This window comes from Mobula hypostoma, chromosome 9 (genome assembly GCF_963921235.1).
Source record: "Mobula hypostoma chromosome 9, sMobHyp1.1, whole genome shotgun sequence".
Classification (NCBI taxonomy): Eukaryota; Metazoa; Chordata; class Chondrichthyes; order Myliobatiformes; family Myliobatidae; genus Mobula; species Mobula hypostoma.
This window is the reverse complement of record NC_086105.1, coordinates 124,417,429-124,436,523: the sequence shown is the minus strand read 5'-3', so window position 1 is coordinate 124,436,523 and position 19,095 is coordinate 124,417,429. Positions and strand designations below refer to the sequence as shown.

The 19,095-nt window shown below is 40.6% G+C and overlaps 1 protein-coding gene across 1 annotated transcript in view; it reads left to right on the top strand.

Annotated features, from left to right (window-relative positions):
* The window catches only part of xylt1 (xylosyltransferase I), a 283,246-nt gene that overhangs the window by 205,788 nt on the left and 58,363 nt on the right, over nt 1–19,095 (top strand). Inside the window, exon 6 of the mRNA XM_063059068.1 lies at nt 16,351–16,567. Within this exon, the coding sequence (XP_062915138.1) occupies nt 16,351–16,567 (217 nt within the window). The remainder of the gene's footprint in view (nt 1–16,350; nt 16,568–19,095) is intronic.

Below are 19,095 nucleotides of genomic sequence, written 5' to 3'. Positions count from 1 at the left end.
TTTCTGGCTGGATTTTTCTCTTCAGTAGAATTGAGTTCTCTCTTAACCTTGGCAAATCTATGCCCGTTGACCCAGAAAAACGGATTGAAGTTATGGTGAAGCCAAGACAGCATTTGGAACATTATGTTTTCCCTGACACACTAAGATGTGGATTCCACTCATTATGTTCACTGCTGATTGTTCTAAATTGGGAACCAATCTGGATCAATGAACATTTTGTTGCTCCTGTTTTGGAAATTCCCTAAAACCAAGTTATGAATGGAAGTTTTGTAGAATCAATACAGTTACTAACTATAGAAGGATTAATAATGTATCGTGAATTATTAACAACTAAATTGCAGTTCACCCAACTCTGCTTTCAATTGATGTTCACACATAGACAGAAAAGCAATGTTTATTTTTTCTCCTCAACTTGCAGTCAGCCTGGATGGGACTAAATTTCTCAGGATTTGGTTAATTTTCAGTTATGCTCATTACATGCACTGGAAGAAACCTATGGAGGTGACTCGGAAATTGCCAGAAGGATTAGTTTGGAACCAAATGCCGCAGGTTTTAAGCAAATGACAAAAAAAAGAATGAAGGCTGGAGGTACACCATGATTAGGAATAGAAAAGGGACCGCCACACAAGTTTTTACTGCTCAACACTTCTGAAGGCCGATGACCTTGATCAGCACAATACAGGAATATAAGCAGGAAAAGATCATGTGGCCCCATGAGACTGCCTTACCCCTCACCATTCAATAAGGCCTCAGCTTGGTCTCAGCTCCACTTACTTGCCTAATTCTCACAACATTTGATTCCACCAGTATTGCCAAAAAAAAACCAATCCTTCTCAGCTTTGACCACATTCAAAGATACAGTCTCCATAGCTCTCTGGTAGGGAATGCCATAGGTTCACAATCCTCTGAGAGGAAAAACCTCCTCTTTGACTCTATCTTAAACATGTGACCCTTTAATTTGAAATTACTCCCTAGTTCTAGATTCCTCCAATGAGGAGAAACATTACTCACAGCTTCAAGCACTTTTTCAGAAGCTTGCCTGTTTCAATAAGGTTACATTCTTCTGAAACCCAATGAGCATTAAACTGACCTGGACAACTTTACTTTTAGGGCAAGACCTTCATTCCAGGATGCAACCTGCTGAAACATCTCTGAAATGTTTTCAAATTCAATACATCTGTTTTTAGAAAAGGAGACCAAAATAGTACATAGGCTCTGTTTAGTAATGGCAGAATTTCTTTGTACTGCATCTCTCCTGTAATAAGTAGATGCTCTCTCCTACTGTGCATACATTTACATCAAATTCAGCTATGACTACAGCATCAGTTCGGCTTTGCTACGTGACTGCCCTCTGAAAACTTGTTAATTATTGTGCACAACTTGCAATTCAAGCCCCTGCGACAGCAGAAAGAGTTACTGTTTTTGCAGATAGAATGACATTAGTGCACTTACTCGAGTTGACAAACCAGAATTAGGAGCTTTGTATGCCCTATTCCGTCTGTGAAATGTCAGATTACCATAGACTGTTTCATGGCTTCTGGCAAGCACGTCTGCCTTTTTAATGGTTCACGTTCAGAAATATCCTTGTCAGCCCTGTTTTATGCTTGATTTACAACAAAATAGTAGCTAAATTCAAGCCTACAATATTCTTCTTGGCCACCCTCCTCGGATGGGCACAGGCATCTAAAGTAATGAGTGGGTTGTCATACTCCAGCATGGCGGTGGCATCGTCAACTGCAGGTTTTCTTGCTGAACTTAACATTTCAAGTCAGGTTCTTTCTCCTACCTATTCAAAATGATAGTTTGTGAAGGTCACTTTCACTGTCCCCTTGATTGGCTCTTATGCCTATTTGTGATTTGGCTTTGCATTGTACAGTACATTTCTCTATTCTGTTCACAGTATTGTGAAAGGCATCAAGGATAGAGTAAGTATTTCTCTGTTTTACAGTCTGGTTCAGTGCTCCGTTCTGTGCATCCCTCAGTCAGATTGATGTGATAATGTGCAAATTCAGGGATAATAATGATTTAGCTTCATTATTGATTTTCTGATTGGCTGCTCAGTGTGATAGTTCAGTGGTAATTCAGTTCTTGAGTGTACTTTAAAAAAAGTGTGAGAGAAAATTTTACAGAGGGAAAGATAAATCCTTCAATATCAGGACACTTTTATTTTCTCATGCTATTGATTTTTAAAAGTTGTGAGCATCAACAGTGAGGAACTGGCCTTGAACACACTTCAAGATGAAGAGTGTGAGGGAGATAATTAACCAAAGTAGAACTTGTCAATGCCTCAGGGTCCTTTACTAAGTGTATTTCCTTTGTGCACATCTCCACAGCTTTCTCCCAGTCACTGTTCCCTAAATGGGTTTGTGGCATCTGGAGTGCACACCAGAGGTTTAAATTAAGGTAGACAAACAAAGAACAGAAGGACATTAAAGTTCATTATTTTTCATAACTGAGTTTTAAAAATTGCACTGGGAGTGAGACTTGTTCTTCTGTCAGTCTGACAAGAAAGAGGCAACCTATTACATTGTATCACTTCTTTCTGATAGAGAGGGACTGGATTGATTTTCTTCATAACTTTTTTAACTCTAATGCAAGAGGAAATGAAAAATACTAGCATTGAGTCAGTGGTAAGGAAGGCAAATGCAATGTTACTGTTCATTTTGAGAGGACTAGAACATAAAAGCAAGGATGAACTGCTCGGGCTTTATTAGCATTAGACCACAGTTGGGGTATTGTGAGCAGCTTCAGACCGCTTATCTAGGAAAGGACGTGCTGGCATTGGAGAGGGTCCCAAGCAGTTTCAAGAGAATGATCCCAGAAATGAAAAGGTTAACATATGAAGAGCTTTTGATAGCTATGGCCCGTACTTTCTGGAGTTTAGGAGAATGAGAGGGAATCTCATTGAAATTTACCGAATATTGAAAGGTATAGATAGGGTGGGCATAGAGAGAATGTTTCCTATAGTGGTGGGAGGTGGGGTAGGACCAGAAGATACAGCTCAGAATACAAGGATGTCTCTTTAGAACAGAGATGAAGAGGAATTTCTTTAGCTGGAGGTGGTGGATCTATGGAATTCATTACCCAGGCAGCTGTGCAGGCCATATCACTGGGTATATTTAAAGTGAAAGTTGATTTAGTAAGGATAAAAAAAAGTTATGTGGAGAAGGCAGGAGAATGGAATTGAGAGGGATAATAAATCAGCCATGATGGAATGATGAAGCAAACTCAATTGGCCAAATGGCCTAATTCAGCTCCTATGTCTTATGATCTTATTTATATAGCAGCCTTCACATCCCCAGAGATTTCAAAGTGCAGCAGATTGTCTTTTGACTATACCCACTGCTGGAATTGCATCAAATAATTTTCAACAGGAAGGTTACATTAAAGCAATAATGGATTGATGGGGATATTTGTTTCAGACATTGGTTGGCAGATATACAGTGTTTTAGCCAGGAACCTCTTTACTGTAAAATAGTGCTGAGAGAACTCACATATCTACCTAAGGCAGTAAGTATTTTCTGCAAAGAATGGCAGCTCCAGCTGTGCAGTCCTCCCTCACTGCTAAGCTGAAAGCGTTGGCTTAAATTTTTGTGCACCCGTTCCTGGAGTGGAACATGAACCCACAACCTTCCGACACAGAGGCAGAAACACGAGCACCGAACGTTGTTACACGTGTTTCAAAGACATACAGGTCAGCAGGTTGTTCGGTCATATGGGTGTAAATCACACCAAAGAACAGCGACAAATGTAAAACTTTGAACAGGAGAAAGTGCAGGGAAGTGAAAGAACAATGGAGAATGTGAAGACTTGGAGAAAGTGTAAAGTACTGGCGATATGCACAGGAAGGTGAGGATGCGCAGGGGTGCTAATTCTTATATATCCAGTGGGTGTTTGAAGGCGAAGGATGGTTCGATATTCAAGGGACAAGCAGGTATACTGCCTAAATGGTCTGAATACATTGCCAACTTGTTTGAAGATGCAAGAGGAGAGAAGCCAATAATTACTAAGAACGTGGATGGCCCACTGATTATGAAATCAGAAGTTAAAGCAGCAGGGGAGTGGAGATAAGGAAAGGAAGAATAAGGTGTTAGGACCAGATGGCATTGTTATAGAAATGATTCAAGCGCTGGAAGATTTTGGGATTGAAGGGCTGACAGATTTGCTGAATGAAGTATATGATAGCAGGGAGAACTGTCCACTAGGACCCATCAATACCAACTGGCTGTAAAGCAGAATGACCGACTCTTCCTAGTTGCTACCCACGAAGATCGAGAGGGACACAAGTTCGACCGGGCAACAGTGAAAGTCACGGCACAAGCAAGCATGCGGCATGCAAAAGAATTCCAAGAGATGTGGTTTTTCATGAACAATTCTGCAAATAGGCATGTAAAGCTCGATCCTGTTCATGAGCTGATTTGGGCAAAATTCCAGACCACAATGCATGAAGTTCGCCACACAACCAGTCACCAACGAGGATTCCTGCCCACATCACAAATGAGTTTCCGAAATGATGTTGAATCAGCTGATTGAAAAGTATGTAAAGGCCAAGCATTTGGAGGGCCCACCACAATCAACAGCGCACTGACTATGTCTCCTTGCATGGTGATGAAACTTTTGCAAGTAAGTTGCCAAGATCGGACGACGACTCAACAGAACCATCAACCACCTGAGCTACACATCTTTCAAGTTATTTCCATTCTCTGGAGTTTACAGAGAACGTTGCGAGAAACCAAAAGAACATCCAGTGAGCAGCAGTTCTGTGGGTGAAAATTCCCTGTTAACAAGACAGGTCAAAGGAGAATGGACAGAATGATTCTAGCTGACATTTTGCCAGCCAATTTCAAAACGTTTACCTGATAGAGAAGAGGATCAGGCACTATATTTATTCACAACATAAGCTGATGAAATGAAGACTGCTTATCCCAGTATTAATCATAGTCAGGGTGTCTGATATCATGGTGACGCTAGTGGTCTAAATAATCTCTTTTTATGCCCTTTCTTCAAATAAGTCAAAATGTTTAAAAACATTTCGTAAAACGACATTCATACCAAGATATATAATTAGATAGTAGCCAGAAGTTTTAATGGAGCATTGTGTAGGGCAAGAGAGACTCAGGACAACTCAAGAGCACAGGCCCCAGCAGTAAATACACAACCACCAAGTGAATAAATAATAGCAGAGGGCCAGAATAAGAGGAAAGATAGTTTGTTGAGGGCTGGAAGAGATTATGGGTTGGGGACATTGCTTAACTGTGTGCATATACTCTGGGTCAGCATGGAAAGGTATAACGGGAGAAGGAAACAAAATAAGTAATAGGCCAGGTAGCACAGTTTTGAGTTAACTCAGGTTTATTTGCTGTGTTTATGGGGCCTTGTCTTATTTATTACAACACAAGTGACTACATCTTAAAAAGAACATTATTGACTGTGAAGTCCTTTGGGATGTCCTGGTGCTGAGAAAAGTTTTGTATGAATGCAAGTCTATCTTTCGACCATTAGATTAAATTTACTGTCAACTGGTGCCCACACTGTGATGTCACCCCATCCAACCAAGTGGATCAGCGTCAGGAGGGGCCTGGGAAGTTGGAAATTCTGAGGGCGGGTTGTAAACAAGGTATTGAATATTCAGGGACTGAAGATAATGAGACCAAGGAATAGATTTGTGAAGGAGAGGTGAAAGAGTGTGGACATTAAAAAGCAGGGGAGAGATGGTGGAAGGGTGGGGCTCCAAAATTGACCTGCAGAGTGGGGACTAACAACAGCAGAACTGAGAGAGGAACTGTAGGTAATTGAGATCCAAAGGGGAAGAGGAGATGAGCATTCTTAAACCGAAGCTTGTCAGACTATGAAGTCCTACACTGACACTATTATTTGCAGAGCGATGGAGGATAGATTCAGAGTGAAGAGAAGGCTGAAGAAAGGTTGTGGATACGGGCAATGCATAAAACTCAAGCAGCGGGTGGGAGTAGTACATAGAATCGTTGGGCAGTCTCATTTCAAGCACTGACAGCCTCTTTCTCCAGGCTATGGTACTGCAAGTTTCAGCAGCTATGACACACATCACGGGGACAACAGAGCAGTAGTTAACAGCTCTCTCCCTCCCTCTCTCTCTCTCTCTCTCTCTCGCTCTCTCTCTCTCTCCTCCACACTTTGATAGACACTCCGGCTCTGTGGCAGCTGCCTTTCTCCCTCAAGGAAGCAAACTAGTAAATCCCAGGATCTCTCTATCTCTCTCTCTGTAGGTAGCAAACCCAGATACTCAAGTCACAGTCATGTTCTACTAGCAGGGATGCAGGATCAGGCACCATCCCAGCTGAGACAGATAAGAAGTATGAATTCTAAAGGGATCTTTGACTGTGGTTCGCGGCAGCTGACACTTGGAGTCGTGTGGACATGGTAGGGAGCAACAATGCAACATCCCCTGACTGACCCATGGCTGGATTGAAATGAGAGAATTCCCATTCTGGGATATGAATCATTCCCTGTCTTTACATACAATTTTAAAAGTAAAGTGCAGCTAAAGAGCATCTGATGCCCGTGTGTCCCTGGTTGCAGACAAAAAAGTTTAATCTACAATAGTCAAGCTTTACTTTCCAACAGTTGGTTTACTGCAATATTCCAGGGATCGCAAGGCATTCTGCACAAATTCACCCAGGAGACAAAGTGCGGATGGGGCTGTGAACAGCTCCATTCACTGAGCAGCAAGATGATGCAGACTTGCTGGTGTGGAGTACACAGTGAAATTGCCTCCATTGAAAGAGTCGGTCCATCTTGTTTTAATTTCCTGTTTGTTTTATTAGACTTGTGCTATCTGCTTGTTTTATATGATTGCTACATCACTAATATAGAGATATAAGCTCCCAGCATTACAAAGTGGCCAAGAAAGCACAATCCAAGGTGATATGGGAGAAATAAAACCAAAACTACAATCAATTTACAAAGAGGCCATCTCAGTTTTAATACCCTATCGATCTATCTATATTGTAGTTTGGCTCAGCGCTGTTGTTAGTGCTTATCATATACACATTCTCCTTTCTTTAAGAGATTGCAATTAGTCCTATTCTAGCAATTGATATGATAAAAAGCTATAAAATTGAACCTGAAGCACACTTCCAAATTTGCTTTTCTAATTCTAAAGAGAAAACAAATATTCAAGGGATTCTGTCTTTCATTGGAGGGTTGAGTTAGTATCTCGACGCCTTCCTCAGCACATCCATTTTGTGGGATAGTATGTAGGAGACAAATGTGCTCTCAGGAAACAGATGAATCAGCAGAATCATTTCAGGAGATAAAAAGTATTTTGCCCAAGTACTTTTCAACCCCTCAGACATCCAGCAGGTAAAGGGAGCTTAGAATGGTTGAGCCTATGAAATAAAAACTTTTACAGCACCACTTGTGACTTCACGGAACAGGAATATTTTCCCTAACTTCCCAGTCTTCTATGTTTATACACACTGCCTTTGCTGACTTCTTCCAGTAATTTCCCAAGAAGTTCCTGATCACCTAACCATAGAAACCATAGAAAAGCTACAGCACAGAAACAGGCCTTTTGGCCCTTCTTGGCTGTGCCAAACCATTTTCTGCCTAGTCCCACTGAATAGAAACCATAGAAAAACTACAGCACAGAAACAACCGATGTTGTACCCAACATACAAACAGTCTCTCGAGTTTCACCACCTATTCATTGGGATGTGGAGGAAATTCATTCCTCTCTGTTTCCTGTCTTGGAAAAAAACACTCCTTGCCGTATTCCAAGCAAACATTGGTGCCTCTGTTCAAGAGTAGGTTTAATCTGGCAGAATTTGATCTTCCTTCAATGAGTATTTTTAGACCTACACTATCAAAATTGATACAACTGTGAAATGGTAAATCTGAATTCTATCAGCGAAAATCATTATTCATTCCCAGTGAAAATATGATGTGGTAATACCATACGCTGATAGACTGTCTGATGTTTCGATCACAGGAATACAAGAGTGGATTAGTTAAAAAAATCAACCGTAGGATTAAGGATTTTATTGCTTTCAAATATTATTCAATTTAAATTGGACAGATATGATAAAATATATGGATCACATAAATTATAATTGAATCTTCCGAGTGATGACTTTATTGAGTTGGCAGCAGTGTAAGGGAGAAGCAGTAATGCATGCTTCAGAACTGATCAACTGGGATTATTAAAGGATTCCTTAGGCTGTCCAGTTGCAGAGTATTACCAGTATGTGTGTAGGTAGATAATTAATATTTAATCTCATATGCAGAAGCTGATCCTGCTTCTCTTCTAGTTTCATCTTTGATTAAATACACAAGCTAAATCCAATTGTTGAACCAGCACTAAAAAGATAATTAACAGTCTGCAGAGTTCTCACTGAACCTATTTTTTTTACTGGTGGTGTTATCTAAACTTTGCAAAATTCTTGTTTTGCCTCACTAATGCCACCACAAAGTATTGTCCTGTTTCTGTCTAATACACTGTTTCGCCTTTCTCACATCCCTCAGCTGGGTAATGCTATCATTGCCAAACGTGTGTCAGTCAACTGGGCACTAAGAAAAATAGAGTAATATTGGGAGCGGTATTCTTAATATCTCGATTTTGGATGTTCTGCTAAGTAACAGTATTGTAAAGAGCAGCCTTTTTGAGCTGGGGAACAGCAAATCTGAATAGAAAAGAAGACAGTTCAGGGTCTTTTGTTATCTGAAAGGAAGGAATAATGCAGCTCGAAAAGGCGGACCAATGTTTGTATTAAAAGTACATGCTCACCCATACACCACAGACAGAAGCAGCCATTGTGCTCAGATGGTCTGTACTGGTGCTCACGATGCATAAAGGCCTCCTACTAGCTTTTCAATTCATTGTAGCAGTATAACTTGTTTTTCCTCCCCTTGAATTATCAAATGTTGTCACACTAACACAGACTATTCAGCCCTCAGTAGCTTTGTTGGCTCTTTGAAAGAGATATCCAATTAGACCCATTTCTCCACTTTCTCTGAAAACTATGGCAGTTCGTTTCCCCCTTTTGAGAGTTCAACCATTCCTTCTATGAAAGTTATTACTGCTTTTGTTATCTTCCACGTCTGTAATATTTTTTTCCTCATTGCTTAAGCTTAGATACTAGAATCTTATCTAATCTCCCCATAGCATATAAAGACTTAAATATTAATGAATGAACAAATATCCAAGTCAAAGACGTACATGTTAGGGTTCATAAGTGTGGGCATGCTACATTGGTACCAAAAGCATGGCGACACTTGAAGGCTGCCCCCAGCGTATCCTCAGACTGTGCTGGTCATTGATGCAAACAACGCATTTCACTCTATGATATACATGTGATAAATAAAGGCAATCTTATAAAGCTAATCTTATCAGATAATGAAGGATTGGCAGAGCTAATAAATTTCAAAATGGCAGTAATGATTCACATGTGCATCTATAATGCATTAAAAGAGATCTATAATATATGCTGGTGAATGCTGAAAGTATTCAACAGTTCAAGTAGTTCTGTACGATTCTTCATCAGAACTGCCTATTTAAATTAGTCATGTTGTAATTGCAGCCTCCTGCCAGTGGTGGCAGTGTACTCCATCAGTTATGGCGGTAACCTAATCCATTTTAAACACTCCATATTCTGTTCAAGATATTTAGTTTCGTAATCTAGAGCCCAATCATTGATAGGATTGATTTGATGTATATTCTACTCTGTTTTTAGAGGCCATTTGAATCTGCAAAAAACATCCTTTTGTGGTCCAATGCAGTTTCTTTTTTTTTGTGTCTCGTGTCTCTTAATTTGGTTAAAAAAAATGCAAATTATCTATCTTATTCTACCTCTTAAATAGTATAATTTAGTTGACAACTGCCCTTTAATGGCACACAATATTTATCCCTGTATTCTAGTGAATAAATTCCTTCATTCTGCAAAAACATTTTCAGACATCCCACCCTGCAAAAACTCATTTCAGGGAGGTAGCAACACCACCCCTGCCCCCCGCAACCCCACATACACCCGCCCCGGTCGACCTCCAAGGGTGTATGTATTCAGGCCATTTGATTATGAAAGAGCACAACAATTTGTTTGATCACACATTGAAACTATTTACACATATATATATACTTGTACTGTGATGTGGCTTGCTTGGCAGATTTGATCATTTTGCCGGAAGGCGCAACCTCATAGCAGTCTGTGTCAATGAATTTATTAATCTTGCAAGACATCAGATTCACAATTATATTATCATGGGGTCGTTTTTTTATTCTATTACAACTTTAAGCAAGTCTACAGGGAGTTTGGCCTCATCACGTAGGACATCAATAGAGTAACTCCATAGCAGCTAGCCAGCTAGTTTAAATAACATTAGCTATGCTAATGAATGAATGACACCTGTTAAACTCACCTCAACATGTCTTTTACAGTCTTAACCCACCATGGGCAATAGAAAAGTCACTGTTGCAAACAGTGCAGCGAGCAACACTATCATTATTTTTTACCCCTATTAGGCAGGGGTACACTTTAGTGTAGTCTGGAGTGAAGTATGTTTTATATTTTCTTTTTTTGGAACACTCTGTCATGGCGCTGCAGGACACTAAACTGACCTGATGGACAATGAGAGAGGGAGAGAGGTCGACTGTAAAACCCGCCCACAGAGAAAACTGATAGGTCTACTTAGCACAAAGAGAGACCAATAAGGATGCTCTCTCTGTCACTCTCTCGCTATGTCTGTCACTCTCTCTCTCTCTCTCTCTCTCTCTCTCTCTCTCTCTCTCTCTCTCTCTCTCTCACTCGCTCACTCTCAAAAAAATTGATGGCCATGGGCGCTGCCCTCCGGTGTTTACTCAGGGGAAGACGAGCTGGGTCTGCAGCTACACTAGCGCCGGATGATCGAACTGTTGCATGCTTGTTCTTGCCCCATCAATCTGCAGGGCATGACACTCAGGGGCATTGGCTATATTTTTTTGTGACTGTACTGTATGTTTACTACCTGTGCTTTGTATGCCTTATGCTATGTATGAGTGTTGGTACTGTGTTTTGTACGTGTTTTGTTTGGCTGTATTCATGTATGTTAAACTTAAACTATACTGTTTGCCCAATGGCTTTGCAAACCATTTATTTTTATTTATTATTATTATTGAGCTACATCATGGAATGGGCCCTACAGGCCTTTTGAGCCACGCCTCCCAGTAACCCCCCAATTTAATCCTTGCCTAATCACGGGATAGCTTACAATGATCAATTAGCCTACAACTGGAGGAAACTGGAGCATCCGCAGAAATCCCACACAGTCATGGGGAGAACGTACCAACTTCTTACAGGCGGGGCAGGCATTGAACCTGGGTTGCTGGTACTGCAAACGATTGTGCTACTGTGTCGCCCCATTTAGTTCTATTTTTCTTGTGTGTTTCTAGCCAAATGCCACAATATGACAATGGGTCTTTTAAAGCCTGCTACTGTACTATTTTCAAAATTGAAGCAATTCAGGATAATGTTGGGAAGAGTTTTCCTTGCCACTGATGTAGGAAAATCCAAGCAATTTAGCTTGTCATGTTTGTAATGTAGTGTGCTGTGCTACAAAAAGCTAATTTTCATGACATTTATACCCTGGGTATGTCAACTCATGACAATAAACTTGAAACTTGATCCTTGTGTCACATAAGATCCTCCCTTATGAAGTGAATCTACTTGAAATATATTCAAACAACAGGAAATCTGCAGATGCTAGAAATTCAAGCAACATACATCAAAGTTGCTGGTGAACGCAGCAGGCCAAGCAGCATCTATAGGAAGAGGTGCAGTCTACGTTTCAGGCCAAGACCCTTCGTCAGGACTAATATATTCCATTAGTTGTAACACACTTATCAGACCGAGGTTGTGAAAAGCCCTTTACAAAAGCCAGTCTTTCTTTTGTCAGAGGCAGATGACACTAGGTGTCTTCACATCCCTGGAAGAAACTTAAACATATGTTGCTGTTCAAACTCATTAAACACTGGCATGGTTGGGATCCTCTGAAAACATACAAAGCTTTTCTCTGAATGTCCTACAACACATAAAAGCAATTTATGGAGACATTTTGGATTGGGTTAAAACAATTATAAGAGACTATTGACGCAGAAAGCAAACAGAAAGAATTTATACCAGTTGCTTAGTCCCAGTAATGAAATACTACTTGTCCTTCTGCAGTGTAACTCGTGCAAGTCACTATACATCTTTGTTTTCAATTGTTTTAGTCGTGTTTCCATTTGTACAGAAATGTCCCAGCCAGCAGAGTTAAAGTCATGATCAAGCTGTGTTTGACTTTTGCCTTTTGTCGGTTAATTAGTGAGATTTATAACTTTGCAACGACCTGATTAAATTGCCTCTTGCTATATAAATTTAATGAGCAGGATGCACTACAGATGTGAAATGGCACCAATTTAAGGGGAAAAGACTTAAAGGCAATAATTCAAGCCAAAATTGAGGTTAATACTGTGTATCTTGTTAAATCCTCGAAATAATTTTATGCAAGTGAGGAACATGTTTCATAAATGTAGAGTGACTCTTATTTTCAAGGTTGTCAGTTTCAGAAAAAAAAGATACATTACATTTAGATGAAAATACCAGCAAATCATACAATTTCTATTTGCTGCTATGAAATGAGTTAAATGGATCAATGTACTTTGCTTGATTTTCATTTGGCAAAATTGTAATCTAAGCATGCGCCTAGAATACTGTTCCAAACACCAAAATCTCTCTGCATGTGTACTCAGTCTAGCCAACACATTGTCAATCAGCACCAAGAGGGAGTGAGAATTAGCCCTGAACTGAGGAACAACACCCCAAATTCAGGAGTAGTCAAGTTATTTAAGTTACTTAGTTGTGACGATTCATTCCGCAATATTTGCTTGGAGAAATACAGGAGAAGAAATTATCAACTTCAGCTGTTTCCTTGGCCCACAAATTTTGCAAAATGCTAATTAAAATAATTTTGTTTATGTTGAGAACTTCCCATGGCTGTTATAAGCAGAATTTGTTTTGATTAGCAATGAACAGACTGCCCTTGGGAAATTTATACACTCACAAACCAATCGGTCCACCACTGGAAATATGAAAGTCATAAATCAGCATCATTTTTATGTAGATAAGACCATGATAGGAATGCTGCCCATTTCAACCACAGTGAAGCTGAGTGTACCTTCAGTGGGAATGAGTGATGGAGCCTTAAAATTCGTTATCCATTTCAGTATTCGTGATGGAAATTTGTTCCCTTCTGTTTGAACTGGAGCAGTGGCACAGTAAGTTAGCGTGTGCTACTTGTCTGGTGGGGTAAAGTTGAGGCGGGGAGTTGAAGCCCCACCTAAAGCATGTGTGATTTTAATGTTTTCCCCTTAATGCGACTGGGTGACTCTCAAACTGAGCCTCAAACTGCGGTGTTCTGTTTCAATTGGGGCAGCTTGGTAGCGTAGCGGGTCGCGTAATGTGCCACTGACTCACCCGGGTTCAGTTCTGCCACTGTCTGTAAGGACTTTATACATTCTCCCCATGGCCTCTGGGTGCTCCGGTTTCCTCCTACATTCCAAAAACGTACAGGTTAATAGGCATTAATTGGTCGGCACGATCTCATGGGCTGGAACACCCTGTTACCACGCTGTATCTTTAACTAAATAGTAAAAAAGTAAAAGGTGAGGTGTTGGGGGGGGGGGGAAATGGTGATTGCAGTGGAAATGACTCATTTAAATATTTATAGTGGGTTTCTATGATGCAACTCACACCTGGATGAGATTTTAAATTGGTTGTTCTGTTCCACTCAGCTTCCAGCTGGACAAAACTTCATAGGATTGGCGTCACAGATAGATTGGTGTGAGCAGAAGCAGTGCAAAGAGGCATTAAGGTGCAAGAACTCAGTTGGTATGGGTCTGTGGGATTTTGTGCTGATTGGATTTCCAAGGCATTTCTGGGAATGGCTGTTCTTCCTGATTCCTCGCACAATACATTCCTTGGGATCATTGTTTTGGATGTGGTGAAAATGGCAGGAGGAGTCCCAGGGTAAAAAGCTATTTGATCCATGCCAACCATCAAGCACCCATATGTACTATCCTTTATTGCGTGAAAGCAACAGTTACTGCTGAGGCCCTTGAACTGAGCATTTGTACATCTTTTTACAACAACTGCAAATTCTTGGAGTCTAGGAGCATGTATGTGAAAAGTGTAAAACCAGCATAATGGAAAAGAAGAATAGAAAATATGGAAAATATTTGGAAGGGAAAGTATAGAGTCAAGAAAGACCTTGATTCTGCCAATAACTTGCACTAACCTACTTATACTTCAATGATAATGATCTCAGACTTCCATCTTAATGGGCAATGATTCCACAATTCAGTGGTTGTTTAACCTTGTGAATCATTGCACTGTATATTTGTGACCAGTAACCTACAGATTATTGTGTTCAAACCACAGCCAAAATCTCTGCACTTCACAGGATTCATTAAAACATCCATTCAATGCTGCTTGTGACTCTCCCTGTCTCCTGTCTGTCATTCCAGCTATGTGGTCATGGAGTCATATGACATAGAAATAGGCCCTTCAGAGTTGGGATCAGAACCTCATTAGAAGTAACCCTTACTTGGACTTTAGATTAGATTATGAGAACACTCAGTCCTCCTTTATTGACATTTAGAAATAAATTTCTTAATTTATTGTCATTTAGAAATGCATATATGCATTAAGAAATGATACAATGTTTCTCCAGAGTGATGTCACAGAAAACAGGACAAACCAAAGACTAACACTGACAGAACCACATCATTTAAAGGCATCTGTTAGTCTTGCGAGACCGTGGATCTGCGCTTGGAAAGTCTTCACTCTCCAGGGCACAGGCCTGGGCCAGTTTGTATGGAAAACCAGCAGTTGCCCATGCTGCAAGTCTCCCCTCTCCATGACACCAATGTTGTCCAAGGGAAGGGCATTAGGACCCATACAGCTTGGCACCAGTGTCGTCACAGAGCAATGTGTGATTAAGTGCCTTGCTCAAGGACACAACACGTTGCCTCGGCTAGGGCTCGAACTCACGACCTTCAGGTCGCTAGTCCAGTGCCTTAACCACTTGGCCACGTGCCCACATAATTATAACATATAGTTACAGCAGTGCAAAGCAATACCATAATTTGATGAAGAACAAACCATGGGCACGGTAAATAAAGTCTCAAAAGTCCCCGAGTCGATCGACTCCCAAGTCCCCGATGACAGGCAGTAAAAGGGAGAAACTCCCTGCCATAAACCTTCAGGCACTGTCAACTTGCTGATGCCTTGGAAGCAGTCGACACTGAGTCCATCCGTCTGAAAACTTCGAGGTTCTGACCAGCCTCTCCAATACAGCCTCCCGAGCACCATCCTCTGCCGAGCACCTTCAACCTCGCCCCGGCCGCTGAAACATGCAAAGCCGAAGATTTCAGAGCCTTCAGCTCTGGAGATTCCGGTTACCACACAGTAGCAGCGGCAGTGAAGCAGGCATTTCAGAAGTTTTCCAGATGTTCCTCCTACCCTCACGTCTGTCTCCATCAAATCAGAATTGTGCACAGTCCCGTACTTGACAGATAACCGACATCACCACCAAAGTGGCCACGCGCGCTGCCGTCGCGCCGCCATCTTCTCCTCCTGGCAACACAGGTCAACCTAAATTTAAAAAAAGATGTTGCACAAAGGCTGGTAGTCTTTGTAACACCTCTGAGATCATATTGACTTAAATGATTAGCTCAGCACTAATATTTCTTAAATCATTTCCATGGGTCTGTAATGATTTCAGTTGTTGAGGCAGATATACTAACAACATGCAAAAGGTACATGGACGGATATAGGGATATGGGTTCAGATGCAAGCAAATAGGACTAGCTTCGATGGGAATCTTGGTCAGTGTGGACTAGTTGGGCTGAAGGGCCTATACATGGTGCGTTTTGTACACGTTGCATTAAAAATAAGTGACATAATCGCACAGTGCTGAAATAACACAGTGTGGCAATCTGTGAAGACTAGAGAATGCAACAGTTCAAACCGTTGTGCATTGCCGGTCGTGACTCACTGCATGGAAAGACTAAGCATTGCAGATATTTTGATGTGTTTGATGAAGGAGATGAATGACCTTTATTCATGATATCATTTAAATGTTGTTTACAGTAGAACTCTGGTAGTCATCATTAAAATACTGAGCCGCTGCATTTGCTGAGCGTAATGATAACTGAAAACTGAACTTCCCTGTTTTATCTGCTTTTTGTAACCAGTCCTATCTCAGCAAGGTTTTGTTTACTTCTCTCTTCCCATAACACTTCATGAACTACCATTCACCTCACAATCTCTTATTTTCCTCCATTTTCTGTCCTTGCCTCAGGTTCATAAGAAAACAAGGACTGGACCGGATTTTCTTCGAATGTGACACACACATGTGGCGCTTAGGAGACCGGAAAATCCCAGAGGGCATCACTGTAGATGGCGGCTCGGACTGGTTCCTCCTGAATAGAAAATTTGTGGAATATGTAAACTACTCAGAAGATGAATTGGTGACACATATGAAGAGGTTTTATGCCTACACCCTGTTACCAGCTGAGGTATGCCGTAGCAGCAAAACCGTTTGATATCGTGGTGTCTGTTTATTAATTGTCTCTCCATGTCCACTGGCTTTACTTAACATGAAGCACTAAGGTACAATGATTTAAAGACCACAATAAAGTTCACTGCTATTTGAAACCCACTTATATGATGCCCACTTGAATGATCCAGTGGGCACCATACATGCATAGGAAGAATTCTGAGGAAGTGCTTGCATTGGCACTTTAATAAATCATGGTGAGGCAGCTTGCAGCTGCAATTGACCACATAACTTACCATATTAATTTGCTTACAGAGGAAAGTCCAATGTGTTTTAACAACAACCTAGCCTTTGCAGTTTCACTGGAAATCTCTTCTGTGCTGACTACCGTGAGAATTTCCACATTTTAAAAATAGCACCTTTTTCATTTCCATGCTTGCTGAAGAGATGGTACTTATTTAAAATTACGTATTCTCAACGTTCTATATGGTTTATATCTGCTGAACGGGAACCACAACCCAAAACACAGTCATTTCTATTCTAACTTTCTCCAAGGGTTCTTCCTTTTAAACTTCCTAAGCAACATGTTGTAATAGCATTAAGTAATTATGCTCCTGTGGTATGAATCATTTAACACGACTTTAATATTTTGTAAATTCAGAATGAGATACCAGGCCTGAGATACCAGTCAGATGATGGGATAAAATTGGAAATTGTTCCAATTTCACATTGAGCAAGAATCGCACAAGCGGTCTTCACTTCCATGTATCATGAATTCTGGGGTTTTCAGTCTTCATCATTGATTTGATATTTTAATACATAAACCCAGTGGCCACTTTATTAGGTACAGCTTCCAACCCGGTGTGATTTTCTGCTACTGTAGCCCATTCACATCAAGATTCAACGTGCTTCGCATTCAAAGATGCTTATCTTTGAATAATGTTGTAACATGTAGTTATTTGAGTTGATGTCACCTTCCTGTCAATTTGAACCAGTCTGGCCAGTCTCCTCTGACCTCTCTCATTTACAAGGCATCTTTGCCAACAGAACTGTTGCTCATTAGATGTTTTCCTATTTGTCACACCATTCTTTGTAAACTCTAGGGACTGTTGTACATGAAAGTCCCAGGAGATCAGCACTTTCAGAGATACTCAAACCACCCTATCTGGCACCAACAACCATTCCATGGTTAAAGTCACTGAGCTCACATTTCTTCCCAATTCTGATGTTTGATCTGAACAACAAATGAACCTCTTGACCATGTCTGCATGCTTTTATGCATTAAGTTGCTGCTACATGATTGGCTGATTAGATATTCGCATTAAAGAGCCAGTGTACTAAGTAAAGTGGCCACTGAGTGTGTAACTCAATATAACGTAAGAAAGTGCATTGGTGAAGTCTGTCAGCATGCTCTGTAGTCGTAATTATCCCAGTGTAAGTACCCGGAATAGTGAAAGTCCTTACTTTCTTCTAGAATTGAAATGCTAAACTTGTACTTGTATTTTCTAGTTACTGTCATTGTTTATACATTTCTTTTGTTCTTATAAACACTTGTTGTGTCATACAGTTCATCATTTTTTATAAGAACATACAAAATAGGAGCAGGAGTAGGTCATGTGGCCCATCGAACCTGTTCTGCCATTCAATTAGATCATGGCTGATCTGGCCTTGGACTCAACTCTACTACCTGCCTTTTCCTAATAACCTGTAATTCCTTGTTGTCCAGAAATCTACCTTGGTCTTTCAAAATGTTCATGTTGACTTAAACTTTAGAGATGGACATATTTCTGACATTTAATTTGTCTAAACTGTATGCTCTTTCCTTTTTAATGCATGGATTTTATGTATCTAAAGCCAAATATGTCTCTTATTCCACACTTTTACTTGGTTTATGGGCTAGAATGACTCCCTGTGTAGATGTTCTGTGATCTTTGTGATGTTCTACAGCTGGTTCAGAACACCGCAGCCAGGCTCCTGACAGGTGCCCGGAAGAGGGACCATATTACAGGTTTCCCCCACCATCCGAAGGTGGAACGTTCCTGTGAAACGGTTCGTAAGTCGAAATGTCATAAAGCGAAGAAGCAATTACCATTTATTTATATGGGAAAATTCTGTGAAGCGTTCGCAGACCCAAAAATAACCTACCAAATCATGCCAAATAATACATAAAACCTAAAATAACAGTAACATATAATAAAAGTAAGAATGATATGATAAATACACAGCCTATATAAAGTAGAAATACTTTTCCACAATCATTACTCAACTGTTCTCCGGAGCGAAAATCTCACACAAGCGCCATCGGCAGAAACACGCACAAGTGCTCTCCAGTAATCTTTAAACTATGAAGCTGCCAAATCATACCAAATAACACGTAAAAATATACAGCCTATATAAAGAAGAAATAATGTACGTACAGTGTAGTATCACTTACGGGAATTGGTTCAGCGCCAAGCACACTGATGATGGTGTGTTAGACTGGGTCGTCGGAGTTTGGGTGGTGCAGTGGCCCCCCCACCCTCCAGGCAGCTGAGCGATACATTGCCG